Source organism: Temnothorax nylanderi, unplaced genomic scaffold (assembly GCF_030848795.1).
Source record: "Temnothorax nylanderi isolate EJ_2023f unplaced genomic scaffold, tnyl_v1.0 TNYL_tig0303_pilon, whole genome shotgun sequence".
NCBI classification, from domain to species: Eukaryota; Metazoa; Arthropoda; class Insecta; order Hymenoptera; family Formicidae; genus Temnothorax; species Temnothorax nylanderi.
The window spans coordinates 37085-64761 of record NW_027249365.1 but is presented as its reverse complement, the minus strand read 5'-3'; the positions used below and the strand labels follow the sequence as shown (position 1 = coordinate 64761).

Below are 27677 nucleotides of genomic sequence, written 5' to 3'. Positions count from 1 at the left end.
ATGCAGATACATCCGTCCATCGTTCTCTTTTTGCTCGCGGTGTTCTCTACATGCTGTTTGGCCACCAATCAGACCGTGTTCGTGAATACCACTAAAACGAAATTCAAAATACTTGGTGTCTTCGGGCATCTTGGCAAGAGTCACTTCGACGTATTCAAGCCGCTTCTGGAGGAATTGGCTCGAAGAGGCCACGAGCTCACTGTGATCTCGTATTTTCCTAGACCCGACAATGCCAAGGCGAAAGAGCCGCTGCCCAATTATAAGGATATCAGTTTGGTGGATCCCGAGGTCGGTGTCTTCGTGAACGTTGTGGATCTTAAACAGATCAGTCACCCGTGGTACCGTCCTCTGATGGATCTCTACCTCTTGAGATCCATGGCAGATCAGGCGTGCGGTAGCGGTCTGCGGATTCCGGCCATCAAAGAGTTCCTTCAAACCGACGAAAAGTTCGACGTAATCCTCACCGAGAACTTCAACACTGATTGCTTTTTGGGTTTTGTTCATCGATTTAAAGCACCTTACATGGCCCTGTCGTCGCATCAAGCCATGCCGTGGCCCAACGACGACATGGGCAACACGGACGATCCTAGCTACATCCCGATAATAGTACTTGGCTTCACTAGACCTCTGGCTTTCTTCAATCGAATGCAAAATGCACTGTGGCTGTTAGTGTATAAAGTGGCCTACGAGTATTGGTTCCGACCGATCGATCAAGTCGTCGCCAACGAGGTCTTCGGCCCGGATCTTCCTAAGCTGAAAGAACTCGCTCAACAGTCGCAGGCGTTGCTGCTGAACACCCACAGTAGCATTCACGGCAGCATACCTCATCTGCCGAATGTAGTGGAAATCGGTGGGCTTCACATTCCGTCCAAGATCAACCCGCTGCCGAAAGACATAGCCGAATTCCTTGACAACGCTCATGAGGGAGTGCTATATTTCAGTTTGGGCTCCATGATCAAGATGTCTACGATGCCACCAGAGAAGCTGGATGCAGTATTAAAGGTGATTGGCTCAATACCGCGGAAAGTGATTTGGAAATGGGAGGCTGACGAGCTACCGCGGAAGCTGGACAACGTTATGGCCAGAAAATGGCTGCCCCAGTTCGACGTGATAAGTAAGTAAAAAAAAAAAAAAAATATTCCTTTCTTTTTTTCATAGGATGACACGTGCTCAAAACTGAGTCGTTGTATTAGACATTGATTAGACTCTGAATTAGCTCGATCATCGCAAAAACACGAGATTAATCATTGACTGCTACGTTGGGATAAGAAATTTAAGGTCATTCTCTTCTCAATATTTTAATAATTTCACGCAGAAATCCTTTTTGCTTTTATCTGTTATATGATGCGATGTTATTTATTAAATTTAAATTAGCGATTATTGTGATAAATGGGAATAAAGCGCAAAATTGAACGTTATAAAATGACGATAAACAAAATATAACAATCTGTAGGACGTTTCAAAGTGAAGTGTGCTTGTTATATCATTCACATCCATGTGATGATTGCTAGATTTTGCTTGTAATGCATAACATGACGCATAGACTACGTATATAGCATGTTTCACGTATGTGTGGCAAGATTCACGTACGCGTAGCATAAAAACATCAAATGCGATAACAGTGAGAGTTAAGTCAAGATTTATAAAAGACTACATATATGAAATAAATGAGAATTGAGTATCAACACACAAAATTAGTTTATCGTAATTGCGCTGTACATAGTTCATTTCAGAATTTTTAATCACAATTTTAGCGAAGAGTTCTCTGACGAATATGAGCAATATAAAGTTTTGCTATACAAAAAAGCATACTTTTAACTTATTGCAAATTGTTTTAAGCACTGTTATTTTTTTTGCATTTTGTGCAAAAGCACATGCAAGCACAGCGCACGAATCTTACGGTTTGATATGTAAAGATAAATGCGTAATCTTGAAAGAAAACCTAGAAATTCGTTATGTTAATATTCATGCGCGCGAGTATTCACACAGAAATACGATGTTTAATAATTATAATCAGCTGTCGGACGTTTCAAAGTGCAGAAGTGTGCGTGTTACATCATTCACATAATAATAATTAGATTTTACTTATATGATTTTACTTTGAGACAGAAATTATAAATTTGCATCAAATTTATAATGTTTGTCTCAGTAGCTCAGAAGGAATAGTAACCACTTATCTTATAAAAGTCTTAATATTTACTTAACTGCGTCGATTATACAACGATAACAAGATCGCAGCTTTAGAAAGATACGTGCGGCAATCTTGTTGGCATATTCATCGCGAATGATTAATATCGAGTAGGAAAAATAGTTGCACGGAATATTCTCATTAAATATAACTTCTTACTCACATATTTTGTATATTTACACGAACAAATCGAGTTTTAATCTAAAGTGGCATATGAGTCTGTCAAGAATATGAATATGAAACAGTATAAGTATATTATAACAAAAATAACGGTATAAAATAATATCAACATATTTGGTTTTATCTTGTTACTAATGTTGTTACTAATAGAGGAAGCCAGCGAAAACGGAGATAATAAATACGACGAGTAGCATACAAGGAGTCTTTTTGCCGGACGGCAATTACAATCGTAATGATAATTTACGCAATGATTTTTACCTAGCAATTTAGATGCGCGGTCACGCCGGAGATGACGCGTCCTTGCGTCAACAATCGCGTCGATCGCGTGACAAATTTGCGGCGTCGATTGCGGTCGCAGGATAATTCTGCCTCGCGACAGCCGTTTCCGCGAGTAGCGATCGCGCTTTTACAGCGCCGGGCCGAGCCAGCCCAGCCGCGCGCGCGGATTTGCAATGGTAATGCCTTGCTAAAAATTTCACCGGGTCGTTTTAGACACCGTTTGACATATTTTATTGCCTCCGCATCGCGCGCGCGCTCGATGATCGACGGCCGCACCTGCGCGCGCGGCGCCCGTTTTTATTTTTACCCCTATATTTTTTTCGCCGTTTTTGCCTTTTTATCTCGTTGTTCGCGGTTAAACTGTACCACCGGCGTAACGCGTGTTTTCGTTTCGTTCGTACCCTCCTTCCGGTCTCGCTCTCTCTGTTCTCTCTGTTAATAATAATATCCCCTCCCCCTCTCCTCCCCCCTTACCACCGGCCGGCTTTGCGCGTTTTCGTGACACAAAATTCAACGCTAATGGGAGTTTATTGATTACCGCGGTTACCCCTTTGTATTTGATAACCGGTTTTGGGTAATCTTTTCTTTGATCTATGCTGCTCCAGTTAATGCTTTGCTAAAAATGTCACCGTTGATTAATATTCGGCAGACTAATTATTTTTCATAAATATTTACTTTCTAAAATCAACTTTTTATAAAGAATGATATCATCACATCATCAGTTTCGCGATATTTAATTGCACACACGGATATTCACAGATACATGTATATAATCAGGTTTTTTCTCAACTTGTCAGCAGAATATTTATGATTTTATTTACAAGACATAAACTTCTCTCTCCATTTATAACGATCAAAGCTCGAACGCCACTTCTCATTGAATTATTCTTTGTTAGACCGCGTAACACAATCGCCATTCGTAATTCTATGCTGAATCGGATCGCCTTACAGCCCATAAGCGTATTCCTGTCGACGATAGTATCGCTCTACTATTATGCGAAACGTAGGCTCGCGTGTATTCTAATGCAACAATACTATGCGATCGCAATTGCAGCCGCGCGCTGCAGTATAGCAGCTCTCTGAGAATAGTATTCTTTAACGGGAAAAAGAGTCGACTTTAATCGACTTACGTGCAAGAACGTCAAAGCCTCTCTCCTATTCTTACATTTCTTCTTTAAGATAAGTATAATATAAATAATAGAAGGAAAATCGGGGAATTAAGGTAATTATATAATTGATTATATAATTATATATTATAATATAATATATCATAAAAATATATTATATTATAATTAATCATAATGTAGTGAGGGACCGTCGTCTCGTCCCTCTAACGTTAATGCGGGTGCCTGATGCATAGGGAAGGGAAAATAGTATCTCTCACTCACTTAATGTATATGAAAGTATATTTGAGTACAAGAGCTTCAGAGAAGCTGTTTGGCAGAAATAATATTCCGCAATCACACACACAACTCGCAAATGTATCATAAGACGTTATTCGTACTTCCGTAATATCTCGCGCCGAGCTCACCGCGTACGTGCTCTGTCCACGGGCTCTGCCACACGACTCCCCTCTCTTCCTACCATCCAGGGCCTTCTCGACTCGCGCCCTCTCTTGCCGACCATATTTACTACAATAATCAGAAAATTAGCAACGTCAGCATAATATGATTATAAACAAATCTGTTAATTTGCCTAAAATGTATTGCAATCGATTGGTGTTAAATTAACTCAAGTGATTTCCAAGAATATTTCTGTTGTTTATATTGCATCATAACTAGATTTATTTTGCGATTATAAAATGTCAAAAAATGAATTGTCAGATTCTTGAAATATACTTTCATAAATTCCACATTAGTGAATACGAGAAAAATTTATAACAACGCGCACATTATATATATGCATTTTTTGAAAGTAATTTAATAAATTCGTAATAGAATATCGATATTGCCGGTGTCATAATAATATATAAGTAATTTTGATATTGGAATAATATAAAATTGAAATAATATAAAATAATTCCAATGAATGTAATCGGGATATATTAAAGTTATAATTAATAATGTGCTATAGATTTTTATACTATATTTGGTACTAAAAATTATATTTAATTTACCTATGTACATATTTTTCGTCTCTCTCTCTCTCTCTCTTTTTCTTTTCGCCTCTTCGTTTTTATTTAATATATTATTATAAAAGAATGTTGAATTATTATAAGTATAGCAATAGATAAATATAATAAATAATGATAATAATAGATAAAAGAAATTATTTGAAAATTTCGACAGTCACACAAAATATGTTCAGGTTACTTGAGATTGTATAGAAAACACTTTGACTATATAACATGGACTGCTAGCAGCAACTTTATAGACTGGTAGTTAACCCATGCAACGGTACAGACAGAGAGGGACTTGTATCTAACATCTTCGATATTTATATCTCTTCCCCATCGACCAAAGACCGGCAAATTTAAATATATTTTAAGTTGTATCTATAGATGCATTCCGTTTCACGCATGATGAGCATAATGCATTATTTATCCTTGTTGTTTACTAAATGTTAAACAATTGTTTACATTCAGTAAACAACAAGGATAAATAATGCATTATGGGTTAATTAATACCAGTCTGAAGTTGCTGCTAGCAGTCCATGTTACATAATCAAAGAGAAAAGACTAGAAATCTAGGCATGACATACAAATCGTTAAAAATTCCCACGTGAGGAACAACGAATCCGTATTGTTATTATTTCTATAGAATGCATCTCGAACATTCGACTCGTCGACGTCTATCGGCTATGACCGCGAGAAATTGGAATACTTCCGGCAAGAGCGGGGATTCCCAGCCAGCGCGCGCGGTCAAACTAATCGCGCCGAATTGCGGCGGAATCGGTCCGCGTGCGCGAAACATCGAAAGCGGCTTTTGAATCCCCGAATCCCGGGGTAGCTACGGTATTCAGTCCGGGCCACGCGGGGTTGAGCGTCAAATAGTTTTGAACGGTCAAACCGGAAAACGGCTCCGGCATATTTGAGGAGCTTTCGGTGCTTCTGAAAACGATTCGCGCCAATCTGGCGAATAGCGATACACAGACGAATGTCGGGTTAATTGGCCGGCAAAGTCGACATTGAAGAGGAATACCTTCTACTTTTAAATTTTTATCAAGAGAAAGAAGAGAGAGAAAGAGATATCGCAGCGTGTACACATTTTGTATTACATAGTAAAATTAAATAATTAATGCTGAATGATGTAATTCTCCTTATACATAGGTTATTCAATAAGAAAAATACAGCAGAAGATAATTTATAATACAGTAATATTTATTTATGGATTTATTGAAGCATCAGACTTGCAATCCAATTTTAATTAATTTTTATAACGGTATATTCGAATAATTGTTATCTGTACTCTCAAAATATAAAAGTCAAATTTTTTTATTAATGTATTGTTTGATAAGATAATAATCAATGTAATCATGTTTCCATTGCACTCGATGAAGACAAGTGTTTTGTTACTATGACCGATATTCATAGTCGGTTCTTATATTTAAGACCGTCTTAAGTACAATCTTAAGACGTCATGAACCAATCACAGAGCTGTCTCCAGCATCCCCTTAAGACATTACTTAAGACGGTCTTAAAATAAGAACCGACTATGAATACCGGCCTATATCTATTTATCTTACTCTCTAAATCTGAATCAGTGAATATATAGTCACTGATTCAGATTTAGAGTATCTATTAATTAAAATTAAAGGTCAAATTGCAAAATCGAATTGCAGAGCAAGTAATTACTTTGTCTTTAATATAATCTGTTATTTATTTATATTAATTTAAAAGTTGCTATAACGATGTTTTACAACATATAGAGTGTTATAGTTTATCAAATTTTATTAATTAGACAAATAGAACATATCCCACACAAATAAGAGCACGTATTGCGATTTAATTTGGAGTATTTACGTAAGCTTTCAACGCAAAGTAATGATATAACATCTGATACAAAAAGATATCTACAAAAAAAAACTTATTAGATAAAGTTAATCGGAAGATTATCACAAGATGATGTCTCTTGTTACGTCTAGCCGCCAATCTATAAAAAGAAAAAACTTATCAGTATAAAGTTAATCAAAAAATTATCACAAGATGATGTCTCTTGTCATGTCTAACTGCCAATGAGTTTTTAACTCTCGTTTGTTCCAATTCGCTCCAATAAGGAACTCCAACTTTTTGCCGACTCATTTTCAGCTAGTCTTCTTCAACTGGCGATCACCTTTCGGCGACCGTCGTGTAAATTTATTCGCCTGGTAACGTGTCTCGAATACTTCGACAGTTTTAGTGCTCGGATCATTTGCCTGAACGGACAGTGCGCCTACTACGAGTCCCTCAGGGATGGTAAGAAAGGGTGCGAAAGCCGATGTAGAACGAAGCAGAAGGCGAGGAGACTGCCGCGAGAATTTTCGCGTAAGCACTTTTGCAGCTCGGCCTCTGTCGAGTGAAACGACTTTAATTAGGCAACTCGCTAACGACCCGACGGCAACATAAATCACCGTTAAATCTCCCCGGCTACGCCAAGAACCCTCGTCCTCATCGTTCCGATCTCTCTCTTTCTCTCTTTCTTGCAAGCGCGCGCGCGTTTGCTATGATGTCACTCCGCTTCGAGTTACGTCGGCCAGCGAATAACTTCCTTAGAATCACTATAGACAATAACCCGAGTTTCTTTTTTTAAAAGAAAAAAACTTGCTGCCGTTATTCTTTGACATTTTCTAATATTATTAATTAAATTTTAAATTCTGTAGCGTGTTAACTGTGTTAGCTAACAAGAAGTGATAATTTGAAATTTTTATTTAAAGAACAAGTAAATGTTTTCCTTATTTATGAAAAAACTCAGTGTACTTCAATCATGGTATAAGCTATAAACTTTGTATATCCAAATTGTGTATGTCTTTCACCGTTTCAAAGGTATATTATTAAGCTATCTAAGCCAAATTATCAGAACACAAAAAATTTTATATGGAATTAATTTGCTTATTATTTGCTATTTTTTGCTTTGAAAAGTATTAAGAGAGACCAGAAGTCTTGCTATTCGTATAAGGGTAACAGTCGAAACTCTGTAAATAGTGGAAGCAATGAACTTAATGTTCTTGCGATGATGAATCGTGATTCTCAGATTAGTCTACGATAGATTAAACGTCAGTCTGGGAAAGCCAGTGTATCACGAATTCTCAGTCGTCACTTTTATTCATATCACATCAATCTCTACCAAGAATTACACAGCATGGATTTCGTGAACTGTGTTAGATTCTGTAAATGAGTTCAAGAACAATTACAAATTAGTGCAAACTTCGCTTTTTCGATATTATTCACTGATGACGTTATTTTTACTTATTCTGGAAATGTTAATTTACATAATATGCAAATTAACTATTGGTATCAATCGAGAATCCATACTAGTTATAATAAATTGAATATCAAAGACGATAGCCAGTGATAACGTGTGGTGTGGAATCAATAAATAATTGAGCTGTATTTTATTGATGGAACTCTTACAGCAGAAAAATATAAAAATTTTTTGCAGAATGCGTTATAAGATTTATCAGAAAATATACTAAGCATTCGTCGGGCAATGTGGTTCTGCACAATAAATGCTCAGCGCACTATATGCTTGAGAAGTGAGAAACATTCCTGATGAAATTTTTCCAAATCAGTGGATAGAACGCGGCGAGACAGTTTTCTAGCCAGCTCACTCTTCACGTTTAACCTTCGATTTTTTCTTGTAAGGAAACACTGATAAGTTTTGTGTAAGAAACACCTACACCGCAAGATATGATATAACGGATCGCTGCAACATGTGCTGAAATATATACCGAAATGTTACACGTAACTCATTGTCAGTGGTTCGCAAATTACAAAACTATATCGCTGTGTGTTTTAAGCACTTATTATCGATTTAATATATATGCATCAAATTATTTGAATCACTTAATCATATCTTTGTGTTGCTCTTATTTTTTTAAAAATAATTTTTAATGTATAACACAACGTTGCTCGTACTCAGAGTATTTAGCTTAAATACCTCGGACAGATGGAGCTTAGATAATTTGGTCGTAAAATTGACATTCAAAAGAAATCTTTCTCTTTAACGGAGCAGAAGTTTATTAGATTAAGAAATTTTTTCTCTCCTCACCTTTACATACCTTTATGCTATTCGTATCTCGCTTTGTACGTTCTATAAAATTACATCTCCGCAATATATTCCCCGAGATGAAAAATGAGCTTACCTTTATTAAGCCCCAGAATTACAACTGCGAAACTCATATGTGCTTTCGGATTAACGACTAGATTATTTTTCTCGCTCTCATTTCTTCTTATTTCCCTTTCTCTGTGCCAGCCATCCTTTATTTCCATTTTACCCCCGTACCTTCCGTTAATTTGCCAGTCGATGAAAAGCATCCTCTCGTATCTCTCTTATTTTCAACCTGAAAATTCGCGAACTGAGGGAACACCAAAAAAGATTCGCAATCGCGATCCCCCCGTATATACGATTTCTAATCTTATCGTTGGTGTTTTTCTTCTCGCGAATGCGTTCTACATCCACATCGTCGAAAGTTGCTCGTATATCCTGGGGCGAACTTGGAACGAGCTCGGGCAGGATCGCTCATCGCGTCTTCGATTTCGATGCGATGCGTATTTCCGTACACGTTCGAGCGTAAACAGTGATTTCGCCAACGGAGAGAAGATATCGCCGTCTCCTTACCGAGCTTCCGCGCGTATACTTTGCGAATATTCGATACGGATGGATTCAAGGAAAGCAGAGGAGCTCCTGCTGGAGAGGAGGGGCAAGATTGATAAGTGAAGAGAATCGTTCTGAATTTTTTTTCCGCACATCGAGAAATCCGCCGTTGCCATACGCGACATTTGCGACGAATATCGCGGCCCGCAGAGAGAATCCGCGCGTTCGTTATTAATCGCGTTCGCACAGGTGTATTTAATAACGTAATATTGTTGACACGATTCGTCATACTTACGAATATCGATGTGAAATCTCTCGACAAAACAATCTCACGCTTTTGAAATTCAAATCGTTACACGCCACCTTGCTATTATAATCACGCCATAATATCCCTTTATATAATCTAACTTGTCACATGCGTATATCATATTTTGATATTATTATAATTATGTGTAATAACCACTTCTTGTTAATATTTCTACTACACTATGCCGACTTACATGTAACAATATTATAATTATGTAATAATAGTCTTCTATGAATTTCCTCTCCTCCCGTTTATACGTGCAGCCGGGCGCCCCCGACGTAAGTATTTCAAGTAATCTCGCTGAAACTATGTCGCAAGTTGGTCAGACGCTACGATCGATCACTTTAATTTTATTATCTTCCTTCGTGACTGCTCTACCTTGATCTCCTCTTCCTTCCACCCCGCTCCCGCCTGCTCGAAGCTACTTCCGTACTTTCCGTGTTCTTTTCTCTTCTCCCTTTTTTTTTCACGTATCCTTCGAGATCGTGCCCGTAATTTCTTTTTTCAATCTTTTATGCAACACTATAAAGTTAGGTGCATTACATCCGGGGAGCTACAAAATTCTTGGACGAGAAGAATCACCTCTTACTTCCGCCTTAATTGCAATATCGATCGCGTTAAAAAGTATGTACTTTCTTTTTATGAATACGTAAGTTCTTTCCTCATCTTGTAGAATGTAAAACATCATCAAATTTTTCAACACGGTTTAAAAGGTCGTTAAATAAAGATACATCAATGTAACACGTAATTGTGATATTTCTCAATAAATGTTTCTTTATTTTCTCTTATCGGTGCCGATAACAAGGTTATCAGCTCCCCTTTCGGGAGCATCGTTTGATCCCTGTTAATGTTATCTTTTACCGCACGTCATACGGTGGCGAATAACATTTATTCGCGCGCATCGCGGCGCACGGGGGATTTTATATCGCCCGTGATTTACCACGTGGCGGCGGAAATCTCGGAGTGCGGAACTCACGGTGGAAGAGATCTCTCCCTCTCCGATTTTTCGTCACCGGCGCATCTCTCTCTCTCTCTCCCTCTCTCTCTTTCACGCCGATCGCAAAAATTCCACGCCGATAGATATCCCTTGTCACGTATTGACGTGCGCCGGGAGATGATACGGAGGATGCATCGAGAGTGCGAAACCTCGAGATGCGGCGGCACTTGTCGTCAAAAGAAGCACATCCTCTCGATACGGTGCGTGGATATATATTCGTGCACGCGTACACGTTGTGCGGATGTAATGTAAACCCCCGCAAATATCCGCGTATATCCGTGGATCCTATCCCTGTCTTCTCCCTCCACCGTCGATAGGGGCGAACGTTGGCGGTAATGGAATTTGACATTAAGATCGACGCCCGGAGATGCGCCGTCGGGCTCTTATACGAGAGGAACGAATACAGACAGCCGCGAAGGAGGACGAACGACTTTTATCGCGGTGAATATTGGCGATCGTGAAAATTTCCACGCAAATATGTTCAATATTGACTGACAGATAACGCACATGCGTGAATTTATACAGAAGAAGCGAGACACAAAGGGGAGACGATACGGCGTTTAATTATGATATTAGTCATGTCGGTAGAAATGTTTTACTTTGTTCTAATACAGGAGTTTTGATGGGAGCGTTCATAAATCATAATTAAAAAAAATCTCAGACTATAATATCGGCGAATGCTAATTAAGCTCAACGGGAGCTCGGCAGGAAGCGTTGCTTCTTTTGCATTATTAATGGAGAGCTGCATTAGCGTTAATCATAAATAAAATGTAATTTTAGCGTATACCGTACATCAAACATTTGAAGAAAATTATATTAGCAAGTGTTTTCATATCTATATATGGCGTGTAGATCGCCGAAATATTTTTGAGTAATAAATCTTGAGTAAATTATAAAAATAAATCTGTAAATTAATGTTTGATAAAAAAATTATGCGCATCCTTTCTTCTTACACATTGTAAACTTTTTTACCATACTTATATATTATAATGGCGGAAAGAGATAGGTGTAAATTTCTCACGTGCATATTCGATGATAATTTGTGAGATATATATACAGCGAATCGGCCAAGGAATATCCTTTGCCCGCCTCGACACCTCGGATGTTCGAGCCTCGACTATTATTGGCGCAATACGCGGTTGTTAATGAATTAAACTCGTAATTTGCGTCACAATCAATTACGAATTACCGCGTCGAATCCGTAATTTGCCCGTTAATTGCATTGTAAATTATAGATTCTTCGTTATAAGCGCGCGTGCAAGCGCGAATGTATGCGTAATTAATCAATTAAGTGCCGCTGCACGCGTGCACGCGGAAGCTTAGGTGCTCTTGGCAATTCCATTTTAGAGCCGGAGTCATTTATAACGGCTCGTTACCTGCGTACACGAGCCTCTCTCTGACCCTGACATTTTTAGTGCAAATTGCGATTTGAATATTTCCAGCGCGCGGCCGCGCTACCGGCTTTGTAAATTAAACCCTGTTGTTTGCAACGGGGGTTGTCGAAAAAGCTACAACTTCATGGAATACTAACAATATCACTATTGAACGAAACAATGTTTCAATTGATTCTAGGCAATAAACAAAATAAATTGATTTGTCTCTCTTTTATTTATCTTAACTTTTATTTTCGAAAAATGGTATTTAGTGAGATAATATTTCTAACCTTGCAGAGATTTTTCATAGGTGATTTGTCTATAGCTATCCGTTAGTATTTTAAATTGTTAATCGATTCTATTATTATCAGTTGTAGTTATTGTTTTACTATATTTTCAGATCACCCGAACGTTAAGTGTTACTTCGGTCACGGAGGGCTTCTCGGTATCTCGGAGGGGGTCTACGTGGGTTTACCGATGATCTTATTGCCGATGTTCGGTGATCAGTTCCACAATGCTGCTGCCGTGAAGACCAGAGGTGCCGCGGTGGTGATTGAATACAATAATTTAAATGAACAGACATTGAGACACGCTCTGGACGAAGCTTTCAACAATACCAGGTTTGTCTCTTCTTTTTGTTTTAATTCTAAAGTGAGAAACTTGTTTTCTACCTTTCTTTAATACATTTATATTTCTTTGAAGGAAAATCTCTTTGCGAGATACAAAGAGAGATTCATGTTGTTAAAATCCGTTTCACGATCGGGTTTTTTTTATCAGTGACAAAATGGAGAATGAAATCGCATGGATTAACAAATTAAATTCACAGTGATCGTTTTATTAGGGAACGCGGATCTGAAATCGACTTTTTTTCCCGGTGTAGACGCGTCGGCGGACTGTCTAGAGTTTCGCCGACGCATTTCCGGTGTAGAATTATCTATTACAGTAAGCTACCGTGCCGCCGATATATCGGTCGCGTTAAAATTTCTCGCTCGCGAGATGTCACGGCGAGGATGGTGGCACAGAGACGGAAAAGGATCGCGGCGAAAAAAGGAGAATCGCATAATCTATCCGGATATTCGCTCCGTTGAATATCTCACGAGCCGTCCGGACGCACCGGATATCCGGCAAGTGCATCGTCGTTGCAGCGAGGCGCCTCGTTAATCCGTAGCGCGGCTCACTGGCGTTCCCAACTCCCTTCTAGCCCCCTACCCCTTTTACATCCCTCTTCCGTCAGAGCTTTCAACATCCCCTAATCCCATCCCTTTCTTTTCCTTCGACGCGGCATACCGCTGTCTCTCTCGTTCTCCGAGAAAGTAGACAGTGTTGTGTTGGGGAAAAGGGAGGGTAGGGGAAGCTGTTGAGCAGGGCACGGCGTATTCAGCACTCTTGGCATAGTCCTCCGGCAGGCAATTTTTTTTTCTCTCTTTCGACACGCCGTCGCTCTCTTCGTCGCAAATTCGAGGCACGAATCGCGGAAAGAGCGGACGTGTTCCCAGGATGGTTCTCCAGTCCCCTTTTAATTCCCTCGCCTTCGTCCCGATCGACGGACGCGCGGGATCGGGCGAGCGGACAAGCGAGCGAGTACATCTGGCGCGCGTATCCGGCACGGGAAAATCACATGGGAAATTTCGCAAGCGTTAAATGTTTCACGGGGGGTATACCGAATCAACGGCACGCCGCGCCGTCGATGACGACGTGGAGGCGTGCCGAAATGAAATTTTACATTATTCAACGTTGTCCTTCCCCTTCCTCCCCTCTTTCACTTTCTCTTATGGCAGAGTACGGTTAACTTGTTAACCGCACGCGCGTTACCGAGCCAACCGCGAGCTATAACCCTCCATGGTATGCTCATTGGAAGTGCCGAACGCGTGGAGGATCGGGAAACGAAGGGGTCGATGTCCCCTTCGGATAAAGCGAAGAAATTGTATCTTCGTTTATTTGACGTAACCGGCTTCTTCAGAATTCTTACACGACAGCTACATTTTACTTTCTATGTAAGGTTTCCCAGAAGGGCTAACGCTTAAATTAAAATTTTAGGAGAGTGAAATACCGATAAATTAAATGTGTATATATATTTTTTTTAATTAAAATATCAAAGCGCGAGTACTTTTGAGCTATAAGTAACCACAGAGAAACCTAAGTTAATTTAGAGCTGTGTAATAATAAAAAATATTAAAAATAAAAGATTATATATATATATATGGGACGTTTCACGTCAACCGGATCACTTGTCTGCCTAAAATTTGAAGCGACCTACGAAGATGTTCGATAGCTCAAAAAATTAGTCTTTACTAGTACTTTCGAAAGTCATGTGCCCCGTTTTGAAATCCAAGATGGCTGATCCAATATAGCGGCTGAAAGCCTGAAAATTGGAGAAAAATCTACATAATTTAACGTAATCATGTTTTTAAATATTGATTCGGTTTTGAAATGGCTTGGTAAGGAGTTTTCAGTGTCTCTGATCACGATCCTGGAGTTGAATAACTGATATCTAAGATGGCGGATCCAATATGGCGACTGAAAGTGTAAAAATTAGTAAAAAGCTAATCTTATCTTGGTTACGTTACTGAAATTCAAGACGGCGTATCCAATATGGTTGCAGAAACCGTAAAAAGACTACTTAATTTAAACTCCATTTTCTCTAATAAATATTTTATAGATTATTTTTTAAAAAGTCTACTAATTAGGAATCCGATAGTCAAAGGTAAGAGCAGTCAATTTGAAAAGAACCGTTGAAACCACCACAGTAACTCTATGAGCAACCTATGGTATTAGTTCACCACCTATCCTGAAAAGGACTGTTGGAGAAGCAACACCAGCTTACTGAACCGCGAAAAAGAAATTTTCACCAACTATCCTGAAAAGGACTGTTGGAGAAAATATATCGATAGCTCACTAAGTTACCGATGGAAATGCTTACTAACTATCCTGAAAAGGACCGCTAGGGAAGCCACCACAGTAACTCTCTGAGCAACCTATAGTATTCGCTCACCAACTATCCTGAAAAGGACTGTTGGAGAAGGAACATCAGCTTACTGAACCGTGAAAAAGAAATTTTCACCAACTATCCTGAAAAGGACTGTTGGAGAAAATATATCGATAGCTCACTAAGTTACCGATGGCAATGCTCACTAACTATCCTGAAAAGGACCGTTAGGGAAGCCACCACAGTAACTCTCTGAGCAACCTATAGTATTCGCTCACCAACTATCCTGAAAAGGACTGTTGGAGAAGCAACATTTGATTTTAAGATTTTTAAGAAAGTTGGGAAAGTTTCATCAACTTCTGAAAAGACTGCTGGAGAAAATATAATATTAACAGCTCACTGAGTTACCGATGGGATTGCTCACTAACTACTCTGAAAAAAAAAAAAAAAAAACGTTAGAGTAGTAACCACAGTAACAATTTGATTTTTAAATTAAGTAGTCTTTTTACGGTTTCTGCAACCATATTGGATACGCCGTCTTGAATTTCAGTAACGTAACCAAGATAAGATTAGCTTTTTACTAATTTTTACACTTTCAGTCGCCATATTGGATCCGCCATCTTAGATATCAGTTATTCAACTCCAGGATCGTGATCAGAGACACTGAAAACTCCTTACCAAGCCATTTCAAAACCGAATCAATATTTAAAAACATGATTACGTTAAATTATGTAGATTTTTCTCCAATTTTCAGGCTTTCAGCCGCTATATTGGATCAGCCATCTTGGATTTCAAAACGGGGCACATGACTTTCGAAAGTACTAGTAAAGACTAATTTTTTGAGCTATCGAACATCTTCGTAGGTCGCTTCAAATTTTGGGCAGACAAGTGATCCGGTTGACGTGAAACGTCCCATATATATTATATATATATATATATATATGTATATATATATATATATATATGTATATATAACCCCTTTTTATTATTTTTAATATTTTAATTATTACACAGCTCTAAATTAACCGGGTTCCTCTGTGGTTGCTTATAGCGCCAAAGTGTTTGCGCTTTGATATATTAATTTAAAAAAGAAACGAACATTTTTATTTAATTGCCAGTCTCGTTTAATGGATATTTTCATGCATGAGATTTCACGCTGCTTTATTTCATTTTCATATCTCACCCAACATTTCTAAATGTAAACGCGTAATATTCCGCTCGAGCGACACATTCTGCTAAATATGCCACAACGTACCTACAAAATCGGATGCGGCAAGAAAATTTATGCAATTTTAAAACCTCGGTGACTATGGCTGTATTTTCCGCCGTAAAATTTTCATCCGTTGCGCGTCTATGTGCGTGACTCTAATAACGCCGGTATCATCGTAATCGCCGCCTAACATCGGCTTCTTTCGACTTGTGGTAGCGCGCGTGTGCGGCTTCTGTTTTTCCTTCTCCAAAGTGAGATTTGCATTCGCCGAGCGCGCTGAAGAATGACAGCGTTATAATTATGGTGCATGCAGAGTGTTTAAGGCGATGTTAACTCAAGCGATAACAATAAGAGGCTTCAAGAACCCACGCTTTGAAAGTTACCGTATTTTTCTTCTTGTGCTATACTACAAGAAAACATGGGAAAGCTATTGTCGTCCAAAATTTTGTACATATGGAAAATAATTATTTAACTCATTTGATGTTTCCAATTTAGTAGAAATTACGTTTGTCGGCTTCACACAGGAATGCTAAATATGCGTTAAAGAGGGAGAGATAACTTAAAGAGACTCCTAAACTTAACTCTAACGGAAACTGTTCTCTAACAAAAACTCAAGTCTGGTTGTACTTCGATTGACGAAGCAAAGTTATTCGCGGTCTTGTGCCGCGAGCATCCCCTTTTGTCTTCGAGATCCCGCTGTGTGATTAAATATGAGGAGAGCCAGATCGCGCGTAATGCATATGCATATCCATCTATTAATTGCGCAGGACACAGACGTCAGTTATGTAGAGCGAAGTAATTGTAGAAAATTACGGAACTAATAGGCATGACTTGTCCGCACGATTACCATTTCCGGTATCTCGGCTCGCCAGTAGCAATCATTTTTCACGATACTCTTGCGGATTGCCGTAAAATCGTTATGAAATATGGCATGCTTAATTTGACGAAACGAAGCGGCACTGATGCGCATTATCGTGCAAAAATTTGCGAGTCGCTAATTCCCACGGAAATGACCAGTAACCATGAGTTTATAAGGAGATTACTTTCTTTCATCCCCTCGTAATCCGTTTATACAGAAATTAATCACTTCTCTTCTTCCTTAATGATCAACTAATTTTATTACATCGGACAAATGTATCAAAATTGTGAACTTTCTTATCGTAAATTATGAACTGCGATACTAAACAGAGCCACGATGACATCGACACACCACCGTTTTATACGTACAATTTGAAATGCGCGAATATTTAATAACAATTACCATCGCGGTAATAAAGCGCGACTAATGCGCCATACGTTGACAGGAATAAATACGCTGCAATTCAATCATTTTTCACGCGACACCAGATCGACGGTGTGGCGTGTCCGTATGCACGCGCGGACAATCCCAGCCGAGCGCGATAAAGCCGGCTTAATAAATCAGAGCGGATATGAAACTGTTGCGCCCGACTGCTCGTTTTCGCGTCGTACGACACTCCTTAACGTCAGTGTAATCACGATGTCGTCGGATTTACGAGCCGGCGCCTTGGACCTCTAGCTAAGGATCCCGCTAAAGCTGAGACGATATACGTGCGATTCCAGTTTCATTATAATACCATTCGCAGACATGAATTTATCCACGGACGCCCGGTGCGTTCAGTCTCCGGAAGATGATTCTCGGAGTTATAATCCTTCGCCTCTTGTATTTCTCCGTACGGATGTCTTAAGATAAGAGAAAGAAGATTTTAATAAAATATATCCCCCGTGGAGGAACGGTGATGCGAAATAAACATGGAAAAAAATGTAAAAGAAATGCTAATTAGAACATAAAATTCATTAACTTAATTATATTAAAAAAATTGTGTTTTATTACAGAATTGCATTCAGTCGGCTATCTTGAATCCAGCATTTTTTAATTTAGCAAATGTCTAAACTAGACTTAATTATGTAATTGTAGCTGGAAAATCTATGTATTGTATAAATTTCTTCGCGCAAACTATTTCTTTCTCATTCAATTGTTAAAAAAATAATTTAATCTCGTTTTTTATTAAAAAATATGACATTTGTATTTGGGCTCAAGAGAGAACAATATGGATTGCCTTTCTAATCTAAACCGTGGAGCGATTCTAACCGGATATGTGTTTCAATATTCCACATACCGACAATGCGAGTATGATTATTGAAATGGATCAGATGTGCGTCATGCCATTGTTCGCACTATGGCGAGTTCGCATTGTTTTAGAAAATACGGTGCGATTATTCGAATACGATATTATATGAGCGGAGAGAATATCGAATTATCGGACAGTTTGAAAGCGCCGCTAACATCGTTTCGCCGATGATGTCATACAGGTCGTACGGATCCATAACGCGTTAATTACTTCATGTTGCGGATTTACCTGCATAGAGCGACTGAAACTGCGATATTGCAGACAAGGCCGCTTTTTTGTAGCGCTAATAAAAAATAATGTTGTGAGTTTTTAAATAAAAAATAATTTTGTATAAATGAGTGCGTCAGATGAGTAACTCGAACAAAGACGAGACGTTATTGTTTTACGCGATGCCTAAATCATAATGTGAAATACATGATGAAACAAATATGAGGGAGGATATGACTGATTGAAAATATAGATCGTCCCGTGAAAAGCCGGGGATTGATTTTAACATTACAATTTTGCGTTACAAATGATGTTCGCTTCGCGTGGCGGCTAAAATAATAGAGCGCGCGTGCAGTCCCGATAATGAAAGGAATTAATTAACGTAGAACGTTCGGCAAAAAGCAAATGTTTGGTGGGAGAGCGTAATTCACGGATTGAAATATTTACATTTCCCGCCAACTTACAAAATAGTTCGTCAAACCGATGTAACAACGAGCGGGGTAAATCGACAGAGAGCGATTTTCTCTCGATTTGTTTAAATATGCGGGCAATTTGTGTGAGGGAGATCGAGATTAATTAGACTTGCGGCAGAAATCGTAACATTCATGACGTTGCGATCAATGCAGTCCCTCTGTCGACATGTGCGCGGAATTTACCGCAGAATAATTTGAAGGTAGTACTTTTAAAAAATTAAAACGCGTCTTTTTTTATACAAAGACACATTTATCTTTTCATATGCATATATAAAAATTCGCCGCAAAAGGATCCGCGAGCAAAATAAAACGCGAGAAGTGGAATCTGCGATATTCGGTACCAAAGTTCATCGCCGTCAGACATTTAAAAGAATCCCTATCAGGTTCCAGAGATAAAAACGAAGTGTATTATCAGTATAGAGTAAGGAATAAGGATTGTGAACTGCAGCGCAGAGGGACTCATTCTGCAGAAATAAATTAACGATATCGAGTGTATCCACGTCTGGCCATCCCCTTGGCCATCGGGTTGTTACGCGACGCCGCACTTTCTCGTTTTCCGCGGAGTAACTCTTCTCCTTTTTTTCTCCTCCGCAGCTTCTTCGTCCACCTTCGTCGACCCATTACATCCCTTACAGGCGAGCAGGTGCGCCGAAGCACTCATAGGACCCGCACAGTTCTCGTTTCTGCCTTTAAGAAAAAGAGCCCCCTTTCCTCTCTCCCTCGCTCTTTCTTTCTCGTTCTCTCGCTCGCTTCCGCAAAGAATAAGAGTCCCTAGCACATTTTGCCTCTCGAATAAATCCGGCCGGAAAAGCCGTGGGTGAGCAACGGTAGAAATGTGGCGCGCGGGAGAGGGGGGAAGGGCGGCAGAGAGAAAAAGGGGAATTGGGGAATGGCGGTTCGTCGGAGGTGGAACTGGGAAAGGGTTACTCGCTCGCGGGAAAGAGTAAGGACAAGAACAACATGGCAATAAAGTAGACAAGGTGAGGTCGGTAACGCGGCATAGGGGAAATGGAGCGCGGGAGAAATGTTTGAGAGGGAGGAAAGGGGGCGGTGGGGGCCGGGTGGGTGAACGGGGCGGGGGAGTTAGGGATGTCGGGCTAACTCGACGACGGAACCGCACTACGTTATCCCTCAGCCGTAACCGAAGAAGAAGCGCAGAGCGAGCGCAGAGGAGTCAGAGGGATGAGAAGGAGGGTGGACACGGGAGAAAGGAAAGGGTGGAGAGGGGGGCGAAGGGTGGTGCCTTACCTCCTTACAAACTGCCGAAACTTTGACTACCGTCGCTCTTATGTGCCAGCTTGCGCCCGTAAGTACATACTACCCTCTTGGCTTTTGCGGTGTGCGTACGTGTGTCGATGTACCGTATACGTGCGTGCGTGTTAGATTAGATGAGCGAGCTTGATGTATATGTGCGAGGGTGAGCATGTCCCTGTGCGCGCGCGCCACCCGGTACAGTGCGCTTAAGTAACGCCTGCGAGTTATCGCGCGAGCTCTACCCCCCTCGTGAATGGGGGTAGTTTGAAGTCGAATTTGATTATGGGTCCAAAGTACTTTCGTACTTCGTGGTAGAAGGAGAAGCAGTGGAGAGAACAGTGGAGAGAGCGAGAAGAACGAGAGAGTGTGACGTTAAGGCACTGATCTCGTATCTCGCGATACACCCCGTTCAACCCCCTCGTACGTTGTGGTTGTACTGGGTTAGGCAAGTTCGCCACCCGCGCGTCGAAACTCGTTTTTTCCAATGGCGAATTATGAGTTAGCGGTAGAGCCTGAGCGAGAAAAATTATTGCGATTTTACGTTCGCCCCATCCCCGTCTGGAATTGAATAAAATTACGTTCGTGCGCTGATTATGTTCGGAATGTTGCCCCATTTGGAGAGTTAGGCCGAATCTGAAATTCAAATAAGACTCGAGAAGGGGAAAGTTTCCAGAACGGTCTCCGATTGTTTGGAAATTTGGTAAATCTTGCTGAAATGAAGAAAAATCCAAGAAGGATTTTTGTCGACCTGACTTCGATCGTTCTCTAATTTGGTACATAAGCTTTTTTCTGATAGAGCAGCGCGCTTTCAAAAAAGATTCTCGCCAGGTGAATCTAACATTAACCTGGCCTGATCTACCTTCAATCGTTCTCACATTTAATATTTAGCTTATTTTTAAAAAGAAAAGAAGTATGTTATCCATATAAGAAATTATTGTATAAAATTTATACGAAATTTAATTTTAGAACAATAATTTTAACTAATTGGCAGAATTAAAATATCTCGGTGATATTTGCGATTTATATTAGTTTTGCTGAATAACTATTTTAATCTTCACATCATAAAAAACTCTTTTTAGATCTCTTTTCAGTGAATGAGGAATCTATACCAAGTTTCAAAACAATCGAAAGCAATTTAGCTTTTCGCAGGAAAATAATGAGTTTGCGAATCTTCTTCAAGATTTTTCGCGATAGCCCGAGCGAGAGTTTTTCACAACTTTACTCAACGTCGTTTGTATTCAGGATCGTTCAAGAATGTCACTTGGCAAACTAGGTTGTGAATTCGCGGATCTTCTTCGCGAATCCAGAGAGAGGGAGAGTCGCATGTCAACACAAACATTATACATCACTAGCGCTGTACCAGCGAGCTGTAAGCCCAAGTTTGGCTTGCAAGCGCAATCACGCGCAGTGATCTTCGGGGATTGAACGGCCACTTCGCGTCCCCCGCATTTGCGGGGACCAGCGAAAGCCGGGGGAATGGGGACGCAAAGGGCAAAGGAGTACCTCGGAGTTATATGGCGCTGGCACGGGTCACGGCTCTTTCGAGAAGTCGTAAACCGTACTCGGGACCGTATTACTGTAATACGATCTTGAGATCGTGCTGATTATATTTATCACTTGTAGAAACGCGCGGACGTTATCTTCGAAGGTCTCGTAGTAACGTTGTACTCCGGCAACTGCCTTTTGATCAGTCTAGGATTCTCGCGTGCGCCGCATAGAAAGCATCCCGTAATCTTAGACGAATAGCGATAGCATCTGGATATATAATCCAACCCCTTTTGAATTGATATTAGATGTAGCTAATGAATTTCACGAATTTTGAATTAATACATTTCTAAATTATACCTCGATCGGGATATATATCACTTTTAGATATATTTTTGATTATACATTGAATTTTGTTTGTACGTCATTAAAAGTACCTTTGAAATTTCTTTACTTATTGTTAGAATATTTGAAATTTTGATATTTTGGACATATTTTTCCCAATAAGTAATTTACTAAAAATGGTGCTTTCCACGGGAAAAACAGGTGAATGGACATCGAGAAGCTGGAAATGCTTATTCGTGTTTCAGACACATAAATCATGTACGCGATACAAATCACCTGTTTACGCGCGTGACGCAATCGTTTGTGAACACGAGAGCGCGCGCGCTAAAATCCAGCTTATCTAGTTACTTTCATGCTTGATGAAAATATCGAGTTAGAATATTGACAACTGCCTAATAGCAAATGATAAGCATCGATTCTACAAAATATTAATATTGTAAAGAACATAAAATAAAAGTTATAATATATTCAATATTATATAAAACTAATTTTGTTAATATAATGATGTCAGCAAAATATCACATATCGATGTTGCATCGACATTCCAACATTACAAAAATAATATTAAAAATTGGTACCATAAAAAAAGTAAGCGCCGTGTATTATTACGCTATCCAAACGGTGTCGTCCGTAAGGGTCGAGAGGGATCGAAAGTTGAAACACGCGTATCGCATCGATGCCGCAGCGATACCCCGATACGATCGGAAGCGAGCGTGCCTACTTGCCGGGTCGGCAGAGGCAAAGCTCGTAAATCAACACCGAGCGGCAATTAAGGCGGCGCGCGGAAACGAAAGAGGAAGAGAGAGGGGGGGAGGCAGAGAGGGTTAGAGAGGGAGAGCAGCGCTTTCGAATCGCTCGACAATTTTACATTACTCATGCATGTAACGTTGTTGCGTTCGACAATTGGGACGACTCACGCGACGTTAAAACGACGTGCTCGCAACGCGAGCGTGTTTAACGGCAGAAAGAGAGAAAGAGAGGAAGAGAGCGAGAGAGGGAGGGGGGATTCCGCATCGCTCATTATTTCACTCGTAATGGCCAGGACTGACAATTCTTCGTTCTCGTGTCTGAATCGCCATCGTGATCCTCCCTCGGGTGGTGTTCCTTCTTTTTTTTAAACAGTAGCATCGATAAAGTCGAGACACGGAACGACGCGTTTTCAGACAAATGTCAGAGAAATGTCGCGTGTAGATAAACGACGACGCGCGTAGATAACGCGTCACAAAAATGAGGATTGCAAATATGACAATTATACAATTTCGATCATAATATATACATTCGGTAATAATCCGTTATATTACATTATTATTAAAATACGTGTATTATTGCAGATTATATTGCTAGTCGGATTTAATCGATAGCTGTCAATGTCTGATTATTATGATAGTTACATCACTAATTTTCCTATTATTCAAAATAATTTCCTCGTTAACATCGCTATAATTCATCAGACTCATTAAAATTATGCAATTGCATGTATCTTACAATAAGGCCACAAATTATCGTGTGAGAACTGATACATCTGATGTATTTGTCAAATGTACAGACGTGCTATCCTGTTACATGCAGGCGGTAATGCATCTAACGTATTGATCGCCTCTTTTATCGTATTCAAGCCTGACAATAAAATCCGACTAGGTACACATCGTCTACGTAAGAACGAATAAATTTGAACGATTTAACGACGATCGCAGAGACACGTCCACCGACAATCTCGCTTTACTAATGCTGCGTCGTTCGCTCGGTGTCCCCCATTATTTTACGCAATATGTTTATTTTTGCTGGCCGCCGTTGTCGGCCGATTTGTATTCACGTCTGTTTCGCGAATTTGTTGGAATATCGAATGCTCACTCGATCGTGTGTATCCGTAATTATATCGGTCCGCCAGCAGTAGCGGAGAAGAGGCAACATTGGCGATGCGACGCTGCATTGTTTAAATAATTTTATATTACAAGTACATGCTATGCCGACGCGCAACAATAGATACACACGTACACATGCAAGTCCGACGCGATGCGGAATTTCCGGAGAGAGAGGCGGCGGACACCTGCGTCTCGTGTACTTTGTTATTTAATCCTAAATGCATTTCGCATTATTGTTGCGAGTTAAATGTTGTTTAATCGCCTGCCCCTAAATTTGGCAAAGTTTACAAACATAAGCCTAAAATTATGTTAAAAAAGAATACGAAACGAGATATCAAGCCGCTGCGCGCTGATTAAAACCTGGAAGCACGCAGAATAAATTTTAGAAGGAGCAAAAAACATGTTGGCGAGAATGGGGACGTGCACAAAGATCTTTTTCCACTAAAATTGCGAATACATATTTATGTAAAATCGCTTGACCGAGAAAAACAGTTTTGAGAATATTTTATAAGAATTTTTTGTTTCAAACAATCTACATAATTTTGTATTTTTTTTTACACATTCACCGCTATGTCGGTCACTGGAAACCGACACTAATTTTTTTAATTTACGTTTTGTAACATCAGCGACTATCAAATAAATATCATGTATCATGTATCATATTTTTGTGCAACTCAATACTGTAAATTCAACACTCTAAAAATTAAGTATTTTATTATTCTTTTCAATATAAAATAATTTAATCCGGCGTGAATGGAAAATCAGCTAAAATACGCTTGGCGGTGAATGTGTCAAATGAATTCATTAGGTACTTTTATTGTGCTGAATTAAGGTTGCGAACAAAGTCTTCACAGTCGACACGCATTTTAGAAATTCATAGCCATGCCGTCGTCCTTTCAGACGCGTTTGCAAATTGCGCATACACATCGTGTATATACAGTTGCGTATAAATGCATCCACCACGTCGCGGAGTGCCGGTGTGTAACACGAAACCGTGGTTAACGTCACACGTTCAATATTGATGCGTTGGCGGTGCACGGCGGTCGGCTGGCGTCTCGCGCACTCGCGGATAATTTGTAAATGCAAAAAGAAGCACAACACGGCCAGCGGAAGCACTCCCCGGGGGTATAGCCAGAAGGTGAATGCGTTTTATGCGATGTTAAATTTCACGCGACGGTCCTACGTGCTCACCGACCTGTTCCGCTCCCCCGTCCTCTCTCTTGTTCGCCACCCTATCCTCTTCTGCCCCCGGCAAAAAGTATATTCTTTCACTCGTTAACTCGCGCGGTGAAAAAAATTCGTTTGGCGATTTTCGGTCGGTCGATTTGGTTACGCGAGTTTGTCTCGTCGGCGTGATGAATTAATACCCCCTTCCTCTCTTCCCTCCCTCTTCCCTGCCTCAGGTTTTATCTGGTGACACCCCCCGAAGCAACGTTTCAGGACGACCGTCGACAGGCGCGGCCCCGAGCGGAAGGGAGCGTCGGGCGCGCCCAAAATTGATGGTTAATTCAAAACCACCGCGGGGGCTGCAACTGAATTTGACCGAGGCAAATAGCGGGGCACGAGCGGCGCGGGTGACACAGGCGGCGGATCAGGGCTGGCGCGCTGGAAAAGGGAAGCGCAGGGGGGAGGGGGGTAGGTTACGCACACGGGGGATGGACGTGGCGCGGCGGTGCATCAGGTTGATTCGCGGGCTGCAGCTGTAAACACGAATAATGGAGAGTACCGATCGGTAAATTGTGTGCCTCGGGTCCGCCGAGGGTGGTTGCGCGAGCGGCGGCCGTCCTCTCCCGCCGTCCACTATCCGCGCGCGCCATTCTGGCCCTTTATCCTCCCTTTATCCCTTGTCCTAGCGAAATTTTTTTTCCTGCGGTCCTAACAATCGCGACGCATCTCGCGGCGATTGTTACGCACAGGTGTTTGCTCGCCGGCCGGCCGACGCGATACGCACTTTTGCCAGACACGCGCCTATCGGGAGCACCCGAAATCGTCATCCCGATTTAAACGACCAATCTGGTTTGATCGATCGACCGCGGTGTATCCGAATACCCGGACTGCCCTCCGCGAATTAGACATGAATGAAAATGGATATTCGCTTTCTATGAGAGTTACAATCGTTCTTTTAACGCGCGCGCGTCATTCTGGCTGCACATCTATACCCGAGTAGAACACGCGATAAAAAGAGCAAATAAAAGAGATAGAAAGATAGTTTTTTTTGTGCGTTGGATATAGGAAAGAGTGCGTACGATCAAGTATATATTTCATCGAGATATCTCCTTCTGCTTTTTCAGTTACCGTGAGAACGCCCAGAGGCTTTCGAAGGCTTACCGTGATCGAGCTGCCACACCGTTGGAGACGGCGATATGGTGGACGGAATACATCGCCCGGGGCAACGGCAGATTTTACCACCGCAGCGAGGGCGCGGATCTACCCTGGTACCAGAGTCTTCTCGTCGACGTCGCGCTTGTTTTGATTATCGTCTCCGCGGCGTTCATCTACATCCTCTTCCGGTTGATCAAGCTGTTGCTGTCGTTACTCGGCGCCGTCAAAGGAACGCCTGGAAGCCAGGCCGGGGAGAGGAGTAAGAAGAAGGACTGATGACAGACGCCGGCGTCTCGCCGTGGAGCATCGCGCCTGAAAAAAAAAAGCGATCTCGAGGTAGAAGATAGCAGAGAACGTGGTCCTTCGTGTAAGTGTCGGCGCTCGTATTACGAGCGAATTTCGAGCGGTGGAGAGTCGGAGTAATCGGCCAACGGAAGTAAATTTGGTAAATCACGTGAAAAATTTATTCGTCGGAAATTTTTGTCAAGAGTCCCTCGCGTGATCGTTTGTCATTAAATCTCTTCGTACTTCTTCAGCGACGCCGGACTCGAATATCGCACGTCGCGAGTAGATTTTTATTCCTTTTCGATATTTCTACGTAAAGTTAGTCAGGAAGTACTTACATTACAGCTCGCGTATGTCGGCTGGTTTTAGCTTAATTGTTGTCGGCGATTTCTTTTCCGGGAGGCGCGGACCTTAAAACTGGCGTGGGGGCAAAGTCGTTTAATCCCTGGATAGTTTGCAGTATTTTATGGTATCCAAGTATAACCGTTAACACTGGAACTCGTCCGAACAACGCGCAGGTGGTGTAAAACTTATAGTTTGCTAGTTTCCATTTTTTTCTTACTTTCTCCCATTTTACGGAAAAGACGACGAAACTATTCTTCATGTTCCGTCGACTCGCGTCGCATAAAGCGTTTGTTCCTTTATTTCTTCGTTCCTGTAATCGAAGTTAAAATTCATTATCGCGAGGTGCAACGTGGCCGCACACACATACGTACACATACGTACACACATACGTACACACATACGTACACACAAAGGGAATTCGTACCTTACATCAAATTACAAATATATTTCGAAATATATAGAATATACCTATTTTTATATACTTGGAGAAATACATAATTTTCATATTTTGCGAATATTTTAATATAAATTCTACCAGATTTAACAAATGTTTGTTACAACCATATCTGAACTATATATTTATTATGTGCGATTAGATCTATAAAGATTATGTATATTATCTTCAAAATGTTTGCTTGTTTTGATTAGAATTATTCAGGCGGTAACACAAGTCTCTAAATATTTCCGAACTGATTTACTTCCAACGGCGAAAGAGATGTAGTAAATTTTTAATGATTAAATAATAATTTATCTTTTTA

General features: G+C 40.6%; 1 protein-coding gene across 1 annotated transcript; it reads left to right on the top strand.

The window, feature by feature from the left end:
- Positions 1–27677, top strand: LOC139780890 (UDP-glycosyltransferase UGT5). Its single transcript, XM_071719622.1, has 3 exons — positions 1–1114; positions 12456–12675; positions 26259–27677. Exons 1-3 carry the CDS (start codon positions 1–3, stop codon positions 26563–26565), a joined length of 1641 nt encoding a protein of 546 aa, XP_071575723.1. The 3' UTR covers positions 26566–27677.

Bases quoted from the DNA above. Each gene is read 5' to 3' on its own strand.
- LOC139780890 (XM_071719622.1), top strand. From the start codon at position 1: ATGCAGATACATCCGTCCATCGTTCTCTTTTTGCTCGCGGTGTTCTCT. The intron at 1,115-12,455 runs GTAAGTAAAAAA...CTATATTTTCAG, and splicing joins GCCCCAGTTCGACGTGATAA to ATCACCCGAACGTTAAGTGT. The intron at 12,676-26,258 runs GTTTGTCTCTTC...CTGCTTTTTCAG, and splicing joins GAAGCTTTCAACAATACCAG to TTACCGTGAGAACGCCCAGA.